Genomic DNA, 21,059 nt, shown 5'->3' on the forward strand with positions numbered 1-21,059 from the left:
TGAAACTGAGGCTCAGACAATTGAAATGACTAGTCCATAGTCACACAGCTAATATTTGAACCCAGGTTATCCTGATTCCATGTCCAATGCTATCCACTAAGTCGCATCATATTTTTAAAAATTAATTTTAGGAATCAGAGCATATGGGTAAAAGAGGACAGGTAAAGAATCGCGACATTTATATAGTATTTGATGTTTATGAGGTGTTTTTGCTAAGTTCTCATGAGATCCTTATAACAATATTGTGGGGAAAGGTCTACTGGAATTATTGCCCCTGCTTTCCAAAAGAGAAAACAGGCACTTGGAACTCAAATATGTCGTACAACTAGCATCAGAGGGATCATTTGAATTTAGGTCTTCCTGGTCTTCTAATTCAGCATGCTTTTTCCACAATGCCACCCTTCATCTTAAAACACATACAAATTTTAATAGTGTCCTCAGGAAAAAGTTCTTTAAAACTATGCTCATTCTTTACTGTGATATTTGTTTGGGAAAATCTGCTCCAAACCACTGAATTCACTGGAGTGAAGAATACTATCCAGCATTGTTCTTGGTATGTAGGTTGTATGTAGGTCTAAAAACTGCCATAGTTTGTGCTGAATGTTCTGTTGCTTGATTTCTACCCCCACCCCCCCAAAAAAAGAGCACAAGGAAATGAATGTCTGGAGGAAAATCAAGACACCAACAAGGAGATGACACACAATGATCCTAAAGTATTATTTTATCAGTATTATTATTTTGCATTATTTGTATTTGTATTATTATTTATAATCATTTATGATGATGATTTTTCTTGATAAAAAGCAATTATGTACTTAAATTTCCTCATAGGTTAACAGTGTGTCTGTCTGTAAAGGATGTTGTGCTTCATGGGGTTTTTAATTTAAAAAAACTACAAAAAGGCTCTAAATTAAAACTTAAAATATTACCATAAAAACACAGTAGACATTCAGCGTTTGCTGAACACAAATAAATTCTCCCCCTGGTGGCTCAAAACGGATATGCACTAGAATTTATAATCGTGCAGTTTCAGAGCCGTTAATCACCCTAGCTTCAATATTTCACTTAATATAGGTACTTTATTTTTCCTACCTCATGTAGAACCCACATTATCTAATTCTAAATGTCACATAATGTGTGCAAAAGGTGCATACTCAAAAAGCAACATTTTCTGTCATTCCAGGTCAGACACTATTCAACCAAATGCCCCTGATGGTCCATTTATTTTGAAGTAACTTCCAGCAACAGAAAAAGAGGCAATTCTCAACTAATGATGGACTGTTTAACTATAGATGCTTCTGGCAACTGCCTACTTGATGTGAATTTATTGGGCAATCTTTCTCCCACTTACGCACCCAACCTCTTCCCAACTGGCCTGTCATGAGACCTTTAATTCCATCATTAGAGATTCATTCCTTTGAGTTAAATTAAGTTGGTTTTGAAGAGTCCCCCGTTAAAATGAAAATAGCCTAGGGAGGGGTAAGATTCTAAGCTTTGACCAATTAGTAACAGCTTGGTCTTGGTATTAATCAGGTTAGCTTGCCAAGCACGTGAGAGCTGGAACTTGTGTTAATAGGATGGTTGAGGAGGTTAGAGGTAGAGGGTAGAATAACAAATTTGGGGTCGGAGGAGGGAGGATATGAACAGCAAAGGGACGATATGAGAGGATTCAGACTGGAGAAAGGATATTGAGGGAGTAACAGTCACTTGGGCAAAGGAATGCTGCGTTGTAGGACAAAAATGGAAGTCTCCCCGCCCCACTCCTGTCCCACCCGTTGCCAATTACTGATAATTCTATTATCTAGTGATTGTCAGGTCATTCTGAAGGTAAAATTATTTCCACTCTAAAACTTTTGAATTAAAACTAGCTCAACTGGATACTGTCTATAAAACAGATACATAAATATTACTATCTTAGCTGAAATGAACTGACAATTTAATGCATGTTACACAGTACATATTAATATAGGAAAGTACATTATAATCAATATAATGTTGACCAAGTACTAATCCATTCCACCTGCTCAAATATTAGTGCAAATAATAATATATTTGTAATGCATCATTGCTGCTTCATTCATATCATGCCTTCTGAATAAGTGCTTTTCTTCTGAAGTTGTTTGCTAGTTTGAGTATGTTATATATTCCTATTTGAATTGACTTTGGATAAAGTAGACTACACAACCTTTGAAACTCACTTGACAAGGCCTTAGCAGGTAATTTTGAGGAATCATGTATCAAATAAAGCTAAATTATAAGACCTAAGATTAATTGGTACCCTCAGCCAACAATGGTAAAGAAATACATGAAGAAGAAAACAAAAGTATTTTGCATGAAAGTTGTCAACTTACTATGCACACACATAAAAATTTCAATATAATTCTCTCTGTCCCCAAACCTGATTCTTCCAGCTTGTGTTCTGAATGAGGAAGAAATGAAATTTAACCAAGAACAATTTTCAAAGGTCCTAAAATGAGTTTTCTAGTTCACACACATCTTCACATTCTCAAAATGGGTTTGTGTCTCACAATTTAATTACAGGACTAGTCCCTACACAGTAGCTTTCATTTATATACTGCTTTATGGTCTACAAAATGCTTTCTTTACAACTGCCATACGAAGTGACTAGTCAATGTAGTATCAATCTCATTTTACAAGTTAAGGAGTGATTCACAAAATGTAAGTAAAGAAGTCAGAGACTGAACACAGATCCAACTCCAAGTTAATTTCTATTTCCACTCCACAATTGTCTTTTTCATGTCATATAAGGGGACATTTTCTTTACCTAACAAATACAGGTATTCAAACCTTCAGTGTATATGAAAGGGGAAATTGGTTTCCTTGTATCTTTCAAATGGATGTTTATTATTCAAGAGGGAATGGTATACAGTATTTCTACACAAACAGTTATACCTTCAGTCAAAGCTGGGAGGGAAGTACTAATAATAGATAACAGAATCAGGATTCCCCCCCCCCCCAAAAAAAATCTCAACATGCTGTAAAGATGAACAAAGAAAGGCAACACAAAATTCAACAGGGAGAAGTATAGGGACTTAAGTTTGTTGCTCACCACTGAACTAAACTGAAAAAACTCAATTATATGAGTACTCAATTTAATTCATGTAAAAAGGACCTAAAAGTTTTTACTGGATCGCAATTGAGCCAGCAGTATGAGATAGTAACCAAAGAAGTTGGTAGAGTACCAGGGTTTTTGTTGTTCCTTCAGTCATGTCTGCTTTTCCATGACCCCATTTGGGGTTTTCTTAGCAAAGATACTGGAGTGATTTGCCATTTCCTTCTCCAGCTCATTTTAGACATAAAGAATTGAGGCAAACAGGGTTAAGTGACTTGCCCAGGGTCATACAGCTAGTATCTGAGGCCAGATTTGAACTCAGGTCCTCCTGACTCCTCCACTGCACCATCTAGCTGCCTCCAAGTACAAGGGGTAGCCCTGTTGTATTCTGCTCTGCTCAGACCACAAGTGTGTTAAGTTCAGTCTGGGTATCATACTTCAGGAAGGAATGTAGGTGTGGGTTAGTTTTGCTGAACTGCCTTTCCCCACCCATTCCCCTTTATCCTTATTTCTGGGTTACAAGGGATGGTGTTCTAAAGAGGAGATGGTAAATGAGGAAAGGGATATGCCTGGGAATGAAGATAATTTTAAAACAAAAGATTGCAACAAAAATGTGTTTAAAATAAAAGTAAGATCAATGAGAAAAAAGGAAAGATATGTAGATTGTGACGAGAGGTGGTCCAGCAAAATAAGGGGATAGGAAATCATGCATTACAAGGACGGGTTGAAAGAACTGAGGATATTTAACCTGGGAAACTAGTTGGAAGGTAGAAGTGCGTGATTATTAGCTTTAAATATTTGAAAGTCAATCATGTGGAAGAAGGATTACATATGTATTTCTTGGTCAAAGAGAAAACTAATACCAGGAAGTGAAAGCTAACAAGGAGGTAGATTTCAGTTTAATATAAGGAAAAACCAGCAAATTCTCATTTCTCTTCAAAAGTGGGATGGGTTGCTTTGGCTGATAGTGAGTTCACCATCACTGGAAGTCTTCAAATGCATGCTGGATAACTACTTTCCAGAGATGGTATAAGAGATTCATGCTTCTGAGAGAAGATGGACCTATGAAATCATTGCTGCAACTTATGGCCTATCATGAAAAATTATAGTGAAAATGACCCATAAGTACAATTTATGATCATACATACTAGGGAATGAAGAAAATATGCCATAGGATTCTACAAAGAACTTAATCATTAAATTCACAACCCATATCTGAAAGAGGGGAAATCAAGGAAGGGCAATAGTAAATACTAAAAAAGAAAATTCTTTGTGAAACAGCTAGTTTTGTAACCAAACTTCAAAATAAAGGCCCTATTTCATAACTGGATTGTACATGCCTTCAGTCAATACCAACTTGTACTTGTCACTGAAAGTTTCAGATTTAGTTACATTTACTTGAATAAGAACCACCCTTTCAAAGTACATTATCAGACCAACCCTTCTAAGGTACAGTAAGGAGGTGCAGACACTGAAGAGAGCTACATACTATGTTAAAATAAAAATGAGGAAGTTTTCATACATCAAACACTTATTTTTGTATTGCATTCTGGCAAAAGAGAGCAGCAGCATTTGAAAGGTACATTTTCTCAAAGTACATGGTAAGTCAACAGCAATATAAACAATGGAAGGTCAAGAAAAAAAGCCAAACCTAAAGTAATGTGGTCCCAAACACAAACTCTCAGAAGTCAAAGTCCAAACACTGGAATCTTGCTATAACACGCCTATGGTTCACATTGACAAGTGCCTCATGGGTGTAACATTGTATGTTGAGAAGCTTCTGGTACCTCAAGGATGGATTGAGAATCTCATTCTCCTAAATTGCACTTTAGGTATTATAGTTTTACTTTAAGGCTTTTGACTAATTAAAATATTTGTGTATAAAGTGGAGGAGTAATTTAGGGGAAAGAAAGCCAGTAAAAAGATAATGGGACCATTTGAAAAATAAAGGGCAAATCTGTTTACTTTCCAGCAGTTCTCTTACTTTTTACCATTTATAATTTGTCGGTTAGAAAAGGAAGCATGAGCTAAAAATATTCCACTGAAGTACTGAAACAAAGTTCTGGTGATTGTATCTCTGGAGATCTTTAAGGAGAGACCCACCATAAGCTCTAAATGGTTCAGTCACCTGTCTATAGGCAGTGTCTAAAAGAGTCGAGATCTCTTCCAACTCTATTATTCTATAACTCTTCTTTATGAAACAATCATTCAGTGTGTTTAAGTCTTCATTACATAATCCAGAGACTTTCTTTTAAAACTTAAGTTTTTCTCCAGATTTTATATTGCTTCACTTCAAACAGTAACATTTCAGAAAATGTGACTTAGATTCTCATCTTAAAGCTTTTAATAATTTACTTATTCACTTAATTTTAATGTAATTAAGATTATGTAATGCATACAACTATACCTTACTAAAATACACAGTTCTTAACATTCGAATAAGTATTTTTAACTTAAAATTTCACTATTCAAATAAATGAATTATTATTTTTAAATTAAATGTATAGATTCTTTCCCAACCTTCATTTGGATGTGATGTATAAAAGATGACAAAATTGTTGAGTTTTAATTAGTTAATGAATATACGTTGTTTGTATAATATGGATAAATTTATTTTTCTTCTTTAAAGACAATATTTGGAAGCTGAATTCCCAAAGACTGCAGTATGTCTGGAACCTGACTTTTAAGTAAAAGTTAATGGTAGGAGAAAAATTTAAGCTATGAATCTAAAGGAAAAAGTATTTTAAAATTTTCTTTTAATAGAAGTAATTTATCAAATGGAATATGAATGGAGAAATGAAATAAAAAGCAAGTTTAGGGAATTTGTTTATTGAGCAAGGATGTTTACATGTCTAAAATTTAAGTACTGTGGGTTTTTCTGTCACTCTCTTTATAATGGACATAATGAAAATATCGCACAGAACTCAAACATGGAAAATATAGCTAACAAAATATTTAAACAAGTATACATTTTACATCTTTAAAATGAAGTGAAACATACAAAATAAATTTTGAAGCACATCTATGAAGTCTTAAAATGACACCTAATGTTTTATTTAATAATTGAAGTGTTTACAAATTGACACAGTATACAAAGATAAAGTGGCCATTAAAGCCAATGCTTTAAAATTGTTGGCTTTAAGTAACAGAGGTATCATTTGAATTCATATCAAAGCTTTCTAAAATGGCAATAGTACATTTATGTGCCTTTTTCTAGTATCCAAAACTTGCCGTGGCTCTGTCTTCGCAAAGAAACAGAACTATACAGCTGTTTAAAGCTGCCAGTTTTCCAGAATGATTTCATAAAATCTGGCATACTTTATATTTCCCTTGCTTACCTTGATAATACTGTGCTAAGAACAAATGAAGACAAACCAGTCAATAGTGAGTTGCTTTATATCTATCCCCAGGGTTTAGAAATTTCAAGAATTTGGGTAAAGACAACTGAATGTTAAGAAATAACAGATTTTTCAGAAGTTAACCTATTTCTAAAAATAGAAAGGGGAAGCCTGTGGTTGTGTTAAAGGATATTAGCATAAGTTGAATATTGAAAATGTTCTACTCCTTAAAGACTAGGAACAGAATACAGAGATTAGTAAAAGAAACAGGCCAGTATAGAATGTTTTCTTACTGCTCAATTAAGCAGAGCAATTGCTCAGCTACATTCTAAATTTCCACTTGGTGGCAAAACTATCCTAAGTATTTTAATCCACTATCACTACATTAGGTTGGCTCAATCACTTGCCTACAACAGGAATCCATTTCAGAAATACCTTAAGGAAGGAGAGAGGCAGAAGTTGTGGGGTCTGGGCCACCAGTCTTGGTAATGAATTTGTCTGAAAGATTGGTTGGGCTGGCTGCATATGAACTTCCAATTCAACTTCAAATGGAGGACAGACTTTCTGAATATCCTTTCATTATTTAAAGATAGAAATTTTTAAAACAGCACTACTCCTAAAAATGAACATTTTCATGTGTTTAAAGTATATTGCATCCTTTTATTTCCCTTATAATTTTAAAATAAAAAAGTAGTCCTTTCTATAAAGATACCCCACCTTATACCTCAGAGTAACAAAATCTAAAATGGGGTGGCTATATATCTATATTTCTTGATAGGACATGTTTAAGATTTATGTACCAAACAAGATATTGTAAACCTTCTTGAATTAAGTCAAAAGCAAATATATTGTTGAAGGCCCCTGACTAATATCTGCATAAAACAGCTTCACCAATTTAGTTTATTACATTGTTTTTAGATTAGTGTTATATTATATCTCAGAAAAATTGCAGAAATGATGCAAAGTAGGTTAACATGTAAGATGATGGAAAATTACTTATGAACACCTAAAGGAATTTGATTAATACCAATTTGATTGGTTGTAGTGAAGAAATCATTAAAACTGATGAGCAAATGTATTTTGGCGTCAGCTTTAAACCTGTGCTAAGCATCACAGTTAAAGTCACTAAATGGAATCAGATAAAGAACAAAGACAAACGCTGGTAACGTCTTATTTGCCTTCCCACATAAATAACTTGCATGGTGAAAACAGTGACAAGAAATTTACAATACAAGGTTTGGCTGAAATCATTAGAGAAAAATTGCAAAATGTGACTATCAGTCTCCATTTCCCCCAGTAAAATCTCAAGTTTAAATATGGCTGCCATATTGTTCTGAAAAGTCATTTTCCTGTAAAAATGTGGCTATTCAGTAAGGAATACTCTGTGCTTTCTAAAAATCAAGGCTTGGGCAAAGTACATCAAGTTTCTCTTTCAAACTCAACCTCAGCTGAAGTGCCGAGCCAGGCGGGCAGATCGATAGTCAGCCCGGAGTTGGACAAAGGAGTGAAGTATGTTCTTGTCCAGATTAGCAAGTTGTTCTCCAGAGCAGACCTGCTTTAAATTATCTGGGGCTACTACCAGAAGGTTGCAAAGTGCATGCAGGGTATCAAAAAGCTGTAATACCAGTGGAATCTGAATTGAGAGAGAAGAAAAAATTATTAAATAGAAGAAATACTAGTTTGATGAGAAGACTGAAAAACTATTTTCAATTATTTACCCCTCATAAGAAAGTTACCCATCAGGGTTTTGTTTGTTTGTGGCAAATGAAAATACTTAAAAGCAACTCAAACTTCAAAACACAAAGATTTCTAAATAAATTTTAATTCTTTGCAAAAACTTACAATTACTATCAACCATAATCATTCACAGAAATATTTCCATTGAATAGGACTAGTTATTATTAAACGTGTCTTTTCACTGACTAAAGGGAAATATGAATTTAAAAAATTTAGCTGAAAATTTTGTAAGAAAATGATTTTAAAATTTACTGTAAAGAAATTAAAAGATAGGGAAAAAATAAGGGAAAAATTAAATTATGGAATTTTTTCTGCTGCATAATACATACTGTATGTCAGTCATGCATATCAGCATGGGCACATGGACCTGAAAAAAGGCTACGCCTAAATAAAATCAAGTATCCAAACAAAATATTCAGAAAATATGAACCAAAAGACTCATAGTCTGCTTCTTTAAGGCCATGATACCCACTGTAATGAAATTTATCTCATTAACAAGATGCATTATAATGCTCAGAGAAAATACCACAGGCTAATAAAAATTTTGTTGGGCCGATACATTTTGAGAACCTGTTTACAAGGTTTAGTAGCTATGCTTACCTTGAAGTCTTTGGCACATTTCCTGTATTCAGCCACATCACAAATTGCTAACATGCCACCCATACAACTATAGGAATATTGTTGAAGATGTTCATAAATAAGTCGATGAAAACGTACTCCAAATTCCATCAGAACTGTGTCCACATTCTTCCCATCCATGGAATTCCTTATCTTTTCCACTTGCTTCCTGACATAACCACAGACCTTAACACATGCCTGAAAAAATTTTGTACAATTAAAAAAAAATACAGGCTCTAATTTCAAAGAACAGAAGACAATTTTATAGCATAACTATTTTAAAAATATATATTATCTTTCAAAAATATCAGAGTATTTGTCAAAAGTATTTCAAAGTACCTATAATCATTAACAAAGCTACAGTTAACATCACTCACATTAGTGTACTGAATCAGAACATTATTTTCATCTTCTGGCCTAAAGTCAGTCTTCTTTTGTTCTGCAGTCAAGATATGCTTCATCTGTCCAACCATACAATTCAATGTCCTTCAAAGTTGAAAAAACAATATGTTTGAGTTTTTAATTATTAAAGTTCCTTACAATATTAAAACAATTTTAATTTGAATTAGATGATTCTACAATGTTAAATTATCTCTGCTTTATTATTTGCTTGCTTTAGAACGGAGAAAAAGTCATCATTTGCCCAATGTTTTAAGACAACTGTCACGTAATTCAGAAAACCATCACTATAGAAGTAGAAAGAATTAAGCAGAAAGGATTAAAATATTTCTAAATAGGGAACAATTCACTCCCTCTCTTTCAAAGCTAGAACTTCCCTGCCCTTGTTCACTTATCCTATTCATGAAAAGAAAATCTTTTTATTTCAATTTTTGCTGATAAAATCATCCTAAAATGTCTACTTTTCTGTCTTCATAAGTGCAGTTTAGTAGCTGTTGAATAATTAAATCTCTCTTTGATTTCCTGTGATTTATTTCTCACCTCTTAGTGAAGTGATAAAACCAAATTCAATTAATGAGGGTTCTGATTGACTGAAATTTAACTGTAAAGATAAAACATGAAATGAAAGTGTTTGGTAAGGAAAAAAAAATGCACTGTGAGGCAGTACAGATCAGTGGAAAGGGCATATAAAACCAGGATCTAATTCCGGCTCTGCAATTAACAAGTGATCTTGGTTAAGTCACATAACCTAACCAGGTCTCAGTTTCTTTGTCTGTAAAATGAAGTCAAACTAGACTAGACTTTAAACTTTAAATGTCTGTGAGTCTATATAGTCAGATATTCAAATGGGATGGGGCAGGTAGAAAGTACTGATATTTAACAGAAAGTTGTTTAGGCAATTAAAATGAGAAAGAGACAAATTCTCCTAATGTAAAGAGATTTAGAAATGAATAATATAAATTACAATGATGCATTGTCAGGCTATCAGTTAATTTTTGAAGAGAAGAGAATATTTGCTTGGGAGACATAAAGTAAGATAAGGCACGAGAGAAAATCTGGCTGATCAGTAGCACTTGCATAAAAAGAATGTTAGTTGATCAGGTCAATATCAATCAACAGAGTGACACAGGCTGCACTAATAAAAAACAATGTCCAAAATAAGCAATATTTTATGTTTGATTATGTGAATCGCATTTTAGAAGGGATGCTGACTAAAAGACACTGATACTGTATATGAGCACCCTGACCACCATTTGGAGGCAGATCCACTTAGACAGACAGCAGCTCAGACATCTTAGTTTTTTTTAATGTAAATGGCACAAAAGTGGGGAATTGAAAAGCATGCACGCATAAAACAGCAACAAGAAACCAAAACAATTAACATGTTGAAGAATAATACCTATAGAGGAAGCCTGTAAAGATGTAGGATTACTTATAGAGAAAGATGGTTGGGAAGTAACTTAATAAAGTTTTTTACATATGTAGGAAAAATTGTTATACAAAAGATAATTACAGTCTGGTCTCTTAGTCAGAAGAGGAAAGGACTTCAGTTGTTTGTTACATGAGGGCTTTAGTTTAGACCACAGAATAAAACTATCAGAAAGGATAACTCCAAACTGGAAGGGTTTACAGTGTCATAACTTCTCTTAGATTTGTTATGGTCCAATTTAAAAGCAGTAGACTGAACTAGATCATTTATAATGATTCTTCTAAGCCAAAATTCTGTCAAACTAATGTGGTCTATTTGTCCTAAGCATATTTTCTTACTTCTTTTCTTTGATGCCAGATGTTATGTGGTATAAAAGAGACCACATGTCTGAAATTTAGTTTGGAACTTATTTTTGTTCTCTCCTCTCTCCTCCCTCCCAATCACCAAATACACAGGAGGCTTTCAAGGAATTCATTTTACTGTTTGTTCAAAATACATAGAAAAAAAAATCCTGGAAATTTAAATTACAAATTAAATTATCTTTTTAAAATGCTGTAGAGGAGTTTTTTTTGGTTTTTGGGTTTTTTTTTTGAAAGGGAGAAGAGGATGTGCTTAGAGGCATACCTCAGAATTAACCTTTTACTAGGAAATAAAAGATAAAGAGCTTTCAACTGCAACTGCTAAAAATGAATTCTCAACAATTTCCCCAAATTAAAAATAAATATTAAAACCTTATGCAAATAACAAACAACAGTTCAAGAGTAAAAAAAAAAGTCAATACAACTTGCCTATCAATACCAGTATCCAGTTTCATCTCCATTTGTTCAATTATATCTTTTTTCTTCTGAAGGCATTCAGATAACTTAGGAGAAGAGCTATTAAATATTTAAGAAAAAAAATTCAATGTTATTACTTAGTTGAAAAATCAAAAATCTTGCTTTTTAAAAATATTCTAGTCTTGCCCCCAAGAAGCACCCAAACAGTAAGTAAATGCAATGAATATTCTTTCCCATTCACCAAATAATAGCATTTACAGAGAGACTATGGCTATGTGCAAGGCTCTATATAACTCAATAACAATAAATGAGTATGAAATAAAACTAATATTAAAGTATCTAATTTTTAAGAAAATATCACTCAAGTGGCCTTCAAAATTAGAAGCACAATCATTCAAAGGGCAGTGGATTGATGCATGGTGGGCATAAATAAGATGAAACAATCCAAAGAAGGAATCAGGTAAGAGAAACAATGTAGTATCACCAGAGAAACGTATGACAGGAAAAATAAAAGAGCTAGTAACATAATAAATATTACACATGGAGTCCTCTAGCCAGCTTGCAATGCTAAAATGGTACCTACACAATGTCAAGAAGGCTGGAGAAAAGTTTCTAGGACACTGGTTGGACTACATGGGATAGATTTTTGGGAGACCACAGGAAAGAATCTCATGTAATGAAAAGGCACACAAGGGTTATGATTTCTATTACTGAATAAATATCTACATTGACCTACATAAATAAGATTGCAGATTCATTATCAAAGTAATTTTTAAATGCCAGAATGATTTGGTTTCACTCCTAAGAGCATTAATTCTTGAAACAAAAAATCATGCTTTATTATTCAAAAATCAAAGGAAATCACTAAGTCAAATGAGACTAAGAGGATGACAGTATAATCTTGCTAGCTTATGGCATCAGAAACTAGATTCAGTTTGGGGAAGGAAAAAAAAAGATTTGCCAGTTATATTTCTCTTCTGAGTTACCTACATACATATCTACATACCTACATACATCTCATCAAAATCTTATGGGAGTAGGTATGCATATGGAGGGGAGGGTATGTTTATTAGGCCCAGTGGTTTAAACAAGTTTTATCACAGGAAGAAAAACTCACTTTAGTGGTAAACACTATAAGTGACTTTTTTAGAATGTGATCCTGAAACTATCAGTGGTACAGTCTTTGAAATGTTAACTGGTAGTATAACTTACAGTATACTACTTCTCATAAGATATCTATACCTTGATAGCTATATGAATATATGATGCTCTGATAAACATAAATGAAAAATCAATCTCCTGTTTAGAGCCAAATCAAAATTAATACTATCTCCCCCTCCCCCATCTTTGTTGCATCAATAGAGATACACAGGGGATGCAAGATCTTTTGCACCCTAGAATGATCTCAACCATTAAAAAGTGTGTCATAAATATAGCACTTGAAAGCTATTCATTAGATAAATCATGTATTCTAATAATACAGAAAAGAGCTAGCTCATTTACTGACGGCACTATCAAGGAAAGCATCATAGTAAGGTGGCATCTGGGCTAGGAATTAAAGGATGAGTAGGATTTCAATAAATCTAGAAGCTAGGCTAGATCAACTCCCAGGAACTGCCAGGTTCTTTTCAATCTAAGTTTTTTTCAAAGAAGTTTTTTTCCCCCTTTTCTCCTTTCCAAACCCTCCCCTGTGGGAGATTGGAAATTCCAAGTATAATTAATGGTAGGAATGAAAGCAGTAGAGTTTTTGTAGAGTAAAAGAGGCAAAATACTATGAAAGAAGGCTATTAAGGTAGCTTGGAAACAGATTATATAGGGCTCTGAATGCTAGTTTGGACTCTTATTTATTAAATTCTGTGTAAACACTAGATATTTTTGAGCAGCGGAATGATATAAGAAGAGTTTTGCACTGGAAAGATTAAACTGATTAAGGGAGGGAGGATGGTATTGGACAGCAAAGACTGGAGTTGTGGATAGCAGTTACATCACTGTTACAATAATCCAGTTAATAGGGACTGATAGTCCCTGTGGCAATGGTAGATTACAGCAATGGTAATAGCAAAGAAAAGATGGTTCCAAGAGTTGATGGACAAGAATTCACTATGAATTGTATGTGAGGAAGAGAGATAGAGGGGAAAGAGGTGAGAAGAGGAAAAAAAGAGGCAGAGAAAGAAAGGGAATTTATTTGATCCTTGTAACTTCCTGGTGGGGTATGGCAGGTAGAATTGTCCCAATTTTACAGATGAGGTTTAAAGAGTGTAAATAACTTGCTCATAATCACAGATACTAAGTGGTAGAGCTAGGACTCAAACCCAGTTCTTCTGACTCTAAGTGTAGTACTCTCTCTTCCAAAGTACAATGCCTCTCAGCTAAAATACTCAAGAGATATCATTGAATAAGCATTTATCAAGTGGCTACCATATGCCAAGCACTTAGGATACAAAATTAAGAACATAAAAATCCCTATACTCAAGGAGTTTACATTCTATAGGGAAAAACAACAAGTATACATAAGTAGATACAAACTATATACAAAGTAAATATGAGGTAATTTTAGAAGAGGGAGGAGAGAAAAGTAAAGGGCAGAGGTAAGGAATGAGGTCGTTGCAGGCATGGGGGAAGCTAGAGGAGAAGGAAGACTGCATGAAGGCATGAAGATGAGAGACAGACTATTGTCTAAGAAGATCCACCATATTGATGAGGAATAGCAAATAGGCCAGTCTGGCAGGATTGTAGAGTAGGTGAAGGGGAGTGATACATAATAAGCCTAGAAAGGTAAACTAGAGCTATGTTATGAAGGGTGCTAAATGCCAAACAAAGGGTTTGCATTTGATCATGGCAGCTACAGGGAGCCACACAGCCAAACTTGTGTTTTAGATATATTAATCTAATGGATTGGATAGGGAAACACTTTGTGGCAGAGAAAACAATTAGGAGGTTATTATAACAATCCATATAAGAGGTGACAAGAGCATGAACTAGGGTAGTATCAGTGTGAGTAGATAGAAGCAAGTACATGTGAGAGATGTTACGGAGATAAAAGTGACAAGATTTGTCAATTGACTGGAAATGGGAAGTGAAGAAGACTGAGCTAAGTGTCAATCAAGAATATTTATTAATTGCCTACTATGTACCAGATATTCTGCATAGAAATACCAAAAACAGAAGAAAAAAACTACTCTCAAGGATCTTATACTTAAATGAGAGAGGCAGCAAGCATTTAAGTATATAAAGAATATAAAGATAAAATAAATACAAGGATATAATAAGCAGTTGAGGGGAATCAGGAAATGCTTAACATAGAAAGTAGTGCTTTAGCTGCCTCTTGATGGAAGAGAGGATTTCCCTAAGGTAGAGGTGAGTAGGTGGTGCATTTCAGGCATGGGGGAGGTGGATAGTCAGTTCAAAGAGAGAAGGGAGATGGAGAAAAGAGATTTAAGATGGCAGCCTGAGAGAACAGTAGGATCTAATAAAGGTTTTATAAGGAAGGGGAGACTCGGGCATGTCTGAAAAGAGTAGAGAAGGAACCAATGTATAGAGAGAGGTTGAAGACTAAAGACAGAAGAGATGTTTGAGGGGCAATTTGCTATAAGAGATGTAGTCAAGGGAATATACAGAGGGACTGATCTTGGCAAAGAGAAGGGTCACATCATCAGTCTGCAGGATGTAAGCAAATAATAGGGGACAAAAATTTTTTTGAGATGAAGAGATGGGTAGAAGAGGGAACTCAAAGTAAATGGTCTAGATTTTCTCAGTAAAGTAGTGAAGTTCCTCAGTAAAGAAGTGGAAAAAGGGGAAGTGAGGAAGACTTGGGGTGAAGAGGTTTGAAAGAGCTCCTACGAAGAGTGATAAGAAATCAATCAGGGAGGAATAAAAGATTCCTTTGCTGCCATGAGGGCTAGGTGAAGATAGTTAGCATAAATTATGAACCCAGTCAAAAGGGTTTTGTTACTTCTTCCAGCTCCATTCAGCAGAAGATAATAGGAGTAATCCAAGGCTTGGTTTTGGCAACTAAAGAACAGCAATAGGAAAAAGAAGTGAGTAATTCAAGAGAAGAGGATAGTGTGTAGTTGAAATGGTTAACTATAGGATATAGAGGGTTTCCTAAAAGTCTCAGTAAAATTTTAAGGTTTAGTAGTTTAAAACTTCACTAAGACTTCTATCTTGTATAGTAAGAGGCTGGGATTATGAATGTGGTCATGGGAAGGATGTAGTACCCTTGATGGAAATAATAAAATTAGGAAAAGTGGTAGGTTTTAGAGGAAATGAATTCTGTTTTAGATATACTGAATTTGAAATTCCTTTAGGTCATGTAGTTGAAAACATCCTTTAGGAAGGTGGTGATAGCATCTGACAATAGGAGAGAGTAGCTTAGCTGTGAGGCTATAGCTCAGCATATAGATCTGTGCTCACAGGATCAAGATATAGAGCTGACCACTTAATCTGTGTAGAAATAATTCAACCTACCAGAGCCGACAATCACTAATATGAATTAAAAGATTTGACTGACCTTATCAGTGGCATAAGGTGATCATTAAATTGCTTGTCAAAAAGGTGAAAAATAGTGTTGGCCTGTTGCACAACATCCAAAAAGTAGAGATTTGCATTTTTAGAATCTGAAGAAGGAATTCCTAAAATGCAAGTGAATGTATACTGAAATCAGCTATTAAGCGAAATTAGTATCTTGCACCATTATAAATATATCTGGTTAGCTATCTGATCAATAAATACATATTAAACAGCTACAATTTTAAGTAGAAAGAATAGTTAATCATCCTTTTTAAGATAATACAGAAAAAAATGTTAAAATTAAGACCATTAGTCATTTTATAACAAGACATTTCAGATTAAACTTACACTAATGATCTTAAAATTACACAATTTTGATTATTTTGTAATTCTTAAAAACAGATTTTGGCATACTGCATCATCGAAGTCTAAAAATATAGATGCTATATATAAAAATGTCTAGTATTTCTAATACTTTTATCTACTACTATGCATACATTAAGAAAAGATATTATACTTACCAGCAAGTCCTGTTTCCAAGGCATAATCAATATGCTCGATACACAAAAATTCCACAAGAACAGTAAAAATTCTAAAGGCATTCCTTGGCAAATCAGATGGGTCAGAAAGCTTTTAAAAACAAAAACAATATCCACATCAGCTTAAAAGGAAATTAATTCATTTAACATTTACTGGACAGATAAAACATTTTGGGGCTTAAACATACATAGATACATTTCACAAAAATAAGAAAAGAGTAAAATTAAACATATATAAACAAGTGAAATCACATAATAAAATGAAAATAAATTTCAAAAACAGAAATGATTCCCACCATAACACACATGCTGTCTCTGTGATACTTCAAACCTGTCTTGCCCTAGAATGAATAGCTATAGCTTTTCTGATCATCCTGGACCGGGTGACCCTGTAAAGCCCAAAATAAACTCAAGTATATAACTAGCAGCAATGGTTTTTTTACTGCTTGTCTTGTGACTTCAAATACCCAATGACAAGAAGTAACTATGGGTGTCACAGAATAAACATGACTCTTAACTATTATAACCTTTTAATGAAAGATAAGGATCTCAGACAGTCAAAAGAGTTATCATAAATGAATTTCTCTTTATCCTTTTTTGAACCTATTTGTTTCCCACCTATACAAACCTCCAGAATAATGGGCTTCCTATTATTACTATATTACCCGTTATGTTCATTTGGTCTGTAAGTCTCAAAGTGTAACCCATCCCTTATCCTCACCCACTCAGTATTTGGGATTTGGTGAAAAGGTTTATGTTTATCTTAAGATATTTGGCCTTTGCCTTTATACAATATGAATTCTAACCCAGAATTAGACACCTGTGACTTAAATATTAATCAACAAGTATTTATTAAGCATCTATTATATGCAAAGTGCTATGTTAAGCAGCTGAAAATGGAAGTACAAAAGAAAGAAACAATTCCTACTCATAAGAGGTTTACATTTACTGGAGGAAGCAAGAAGTACCTATATAAACATACATAGAATAAATATAAAGTAAGTACAAATATATAGAAAGTACTTAAATGTATGGTATTTGGGAGAGAAAAGGCACTAGCAATCCAAAGGGAAACCCAAAAATGTTTCACACCAAAGACGGTGCCTAAGTTAAAGGAAGATAGAGACCCTATGAAGTTGAGATGAGGAGAGACCTCACTCCAGGCAAAGGCATGGAGGTGGGACACAGGATGTTATGGGTGAAGAACAGAGAGAAGGTCAATACCAAAAAGGATAACAATACTGCATGATTTCACATCCTCGATTCTAATCAAAATTAAAGGTTAATCTTCTTTATGACAAAAGGAATTTTTATGTTCTTCAGTCACATCTTGATTTCATACTCAATTCAAACATTTATTAAATTCTTTTTAAAAATTTTATTGCATTCTGAACTTAAGAAATAAAATAAACATTTCCACAACAGAGTAGAACAGAAAAGAGTTTGTACATGAAAATGCAAATCTATTATATACAACTTGTTATTCCTTTCAAATACATAATAAAATTATCATGTAACTTTTTTTTTCCTTTTTTCTCTGCCCCCCTACTTTAGAGATGGCTACCATTACATACTAATGTGTATGCGTGTGTGTATATACACACAGAAACATACACATATAAACATATACATATGTGTATATATGTATATATACATATATATATAGTATGTGTAAGTTTTTACTATGTGCCAAAGCACTAAGGAAAAATTTACTTATTTTTAGTTTTCAACATTCACTTTTATAAGATTTTGAGCTCTAAATTTGCCCCTTCCCTCTCCCCAAGATGGCATGCAATCTGATATAGGCTACACATGTATGATCATATTAAACACATTTCCACATTAGTCATGTTGTAAATTAGAATCAGAACCAAAGGGAAAAACCATGAGAATGAAAATACAAAAAAACAACAACAAAAAAAGAGAAAACAATATGCTTCGATCTGTATTCAGACTGCACAGTTCTTTCTCTGGATATGGATAGCATTTTCTATCACAAGTCTTTTGGAGTTTTCTTAGATCATTGCATTGCTCAGAAGAGCTAAGTCTAATAAAGTTGGTCATCGCACAATATTGCTGTTACTATATAGTGTTCTGGTTCTGCTCACTTCATTCAGCATAAGTTCATGCAAATCCTTCTAGGTTTTTCTGAAGTCCACCTGCTCACCATTTCTTACAGAACAATACTATTCCATTACATTCATATACCACAACTCCCAATTAATGGTCATCCTCTCAATTTCCAATTCTTTGCCACCACAAAAAGAGCTGCTATAAATATTTTTTGGATAAATGGGTCCTTTTCCCTTTTTTATGATCTCTTTGGGGTACAGACCTAATAGTGCTATTGATGGATTGAAGGGTATGCACGTTTTTATAGCCCTTTGGGCATAGGTCTACATTGTTCTCCAGAATGGTTGAACAGTTCACAACTCCATCAACAATGCATGTGTTCCATTTTTCCCACATCTTCTCCAACATTTATCATTTTCCTGTTTTGTCATGTTAGCCAATCTGATAGGTGTGATGTGGTACCTCAGAGTTGTTTTAATTTGCATTTCTCTAATCAATTGTGATTTAGAGCATTTTTTCATATGACAAAAGCTTTAATTTTTTCATCTGAAAACTACCTGTTCATATCCTTTGACCATTTATCAATTGGGAAATAACCTGTATTCTTATAGATTTGACTCAGTTCTCTATATATTTTAGAAATGACACCTTTGTCAGAGACACTAGCTGTAAAAATTGTTTCCCAGATTTCTGCTTCCCTTCTAATCTTGGCTGCACTGGCTTTGTTTGTGAAAAGCGTTTTTAATTTAATGTAATCAAAATCACTCACTTTGCATTTCTTAATGTTCTCTATCTATCTTGTTTGGTCATAAATTCTTCCCTTCTCCATAGATCTGACTGGCAAACTATTCCTTGCTATCCTAATTTTGCTTTTAGTTTCATGCTTTATGTCTAACTCATGTAACTATTTCGACTTTATTTTGGTATATGGTATAATATATTGGTCTATATCTAGTTTCTGCCATACTGTTTTCCAGTTTTCACAGTTTTTGTCAAATAGTGAGTTCTTATCCCAGATGCTGGAGTCTTTGTGTTTAATCAAAAGTAGATTACTATAAAATCAAAAACAAAAAACAAAACAAGGGACAGCTAGGTGGCACAGTGGATAGAGCACCGGCCCTGAAATCAGGAGGACCTGAGTTCAAATCCAGCCTCAGACCAAACACTTGACACTTACTAGCTGTGTGACCCTGGGCAAGTCACTTAACCCCAACTGCCTAAAAAACAAAAACAAAAAACAAAAAAGTAGATTACTATAGTCATTGACTACTGTGTCTTGTGTACCTAACCTATTTCACTGATCCTACACTCTATTTCTTAGTACCAAATAGTTTTGATGGTTGCTGATTTATAATACAGTTTTAAATCTGGTACGGCTAGCCCACTTTCCCTTGCATTTCTTTTCACTAATTCCTTTGATATCCTTAAGTTTTGTTCTTCCAGATGAATTTCGTTATTATTTTTTCTAGCTCTATAAAATAATTTTTATTAGTCTGATTGGTATGGCACTGAATAAGTAAATGAATTTAGGTAGAATTGTCATTTTAATTTTATTAGCTCGGCTTACCCATAAGCATCTGATAGTTTTCCAATTATTTAGATATGACTTTATTTGTGTGAAAAGTGTTTTGTAATTGTGTTCATACAGTTTCTGGATTTGTCTTGGCAGGAAGGCACCCAAATATTTTATATTGTCTACATTTATTTTAAATGGAATTTCTCTATGTCTTGCTGCTGGGCTTTGTTAGTAATACATAGAAATGCTAATGATTTATGTGGCTTTATTTTATATCCTGTAACTTCGCTAAAGTTGTTAATTATTTCAAGTAGTTTTTTAGTTGATTCTCTAAGTATATCATCGTATCATCTGCAAAGAGTGATAATTTTGTTTCTTCATGCCTATTTGAATTCCTTCAATTTCCTTTTCTTCTCTTATAGTTAAAGCTAACATTTCTAAGTACAATACTGAATAACAATGGTCACAATGGACATCCTTGTTTCACCTCTGATCTAACTGGAAATGCTTCTAGCTTATCCCCAATTACAAGTATCATAATGCTTGCTGATGGTTTTAGATAGATGCTACTTATCATTTTAAGGAAAACTCCACTGATTCCTGTGTTCTCCAGTGTTTTTAATAGGAATAGGCATTGTATTTTGTCAAAATCTTTTTCTGCATCTATTAAGATAATCATATGATTTCTGTTAATTTTGTTATTGATACGGTCAATTATGCTGATAGTTTTCCTAATACTGAAGCAGCCCTGCACTCCTGGTATAAATCCTACCTGGTCACAGTGTATGAGCCTCGTGATAAGTTGCTACAATCTCTGTGCTAATATTTTATTTAAAATTTATTCATCTATATTCATTAAGGAAATTGGTCCATAACTTTCTTTTTCTGTTTTGACTCTTCCTGGTTTAGATATCAGCACCATATCAGTATCATAAAAAGAATTTGGTAGGACTCCTTCACCTATTTTTTCAAATAGTTTATATGGCATTAGGATTAACTGTTCTTTAAATGTTTGGTAGAATTCACTTGTAAATCCATCTGGCCCTGGAGAT

The 21,059-nt window shown here is 33.9% G+C and overlaps 1 protein-coding gene across 1 annotated transcript in view; it reads right to left on the reverse strand.

The window, feature by feature from the left end:
- Positions 1-5,886: 5,886 nt before the first annotated feature.
- The window catches only part of EXOC5 (exocyst complex component 5), a 63,359-nt gene continuing 48,186 nt past the window's right edge, over positions 5,887-21,059 (reverse strand). The window contains exons 13-18 of the mRNA XM_027842907.1: positions 16,401-16,509; positions 15,881-16,001; positions 11,383-11,469; positions 9,144-9,252; positions 8,749-8,964; positions 5,887-8,044 (exon numbers count right to left, since the gene is read on the reverse strand). Of these exons, the coding sequence (XP_027698708.1) occupies positions 7,856-8,044; positions 8,749-8,964; positions 9,144-9,252; positions 11,383-11,469; positions 15,881-16,001; positions 16,401-16,509 (831 nt within the window). The 3' untranslated portion in view covers positions 5,887-7,855. The remainder of the gene's footprint in view (positions 8,045-8,748; positions 8,965-9,143; positions 9,253-11,382; positions 11,470-15,880; positions 16,002-16,400; positions 16,510-21,059) is intronic.

Source organism: Vombatus ursinus, unplaced genomic scaffold (genome assembly GCF_900497805.2).
Source record: "Vombatus ursinus unplaced genomic scaffold, bare-nosed wombat genome assembly UNPS02014893.1, whole genome shotgun sequence".
In the NCBI taxonomy this organism is placed as follows: domain Eukaryota; kingdom Metazoa; phylum Chordata; class Mammalia; order Diprotodontia; family Vombatidae; genus Vombatus; species Vombatus ursinus.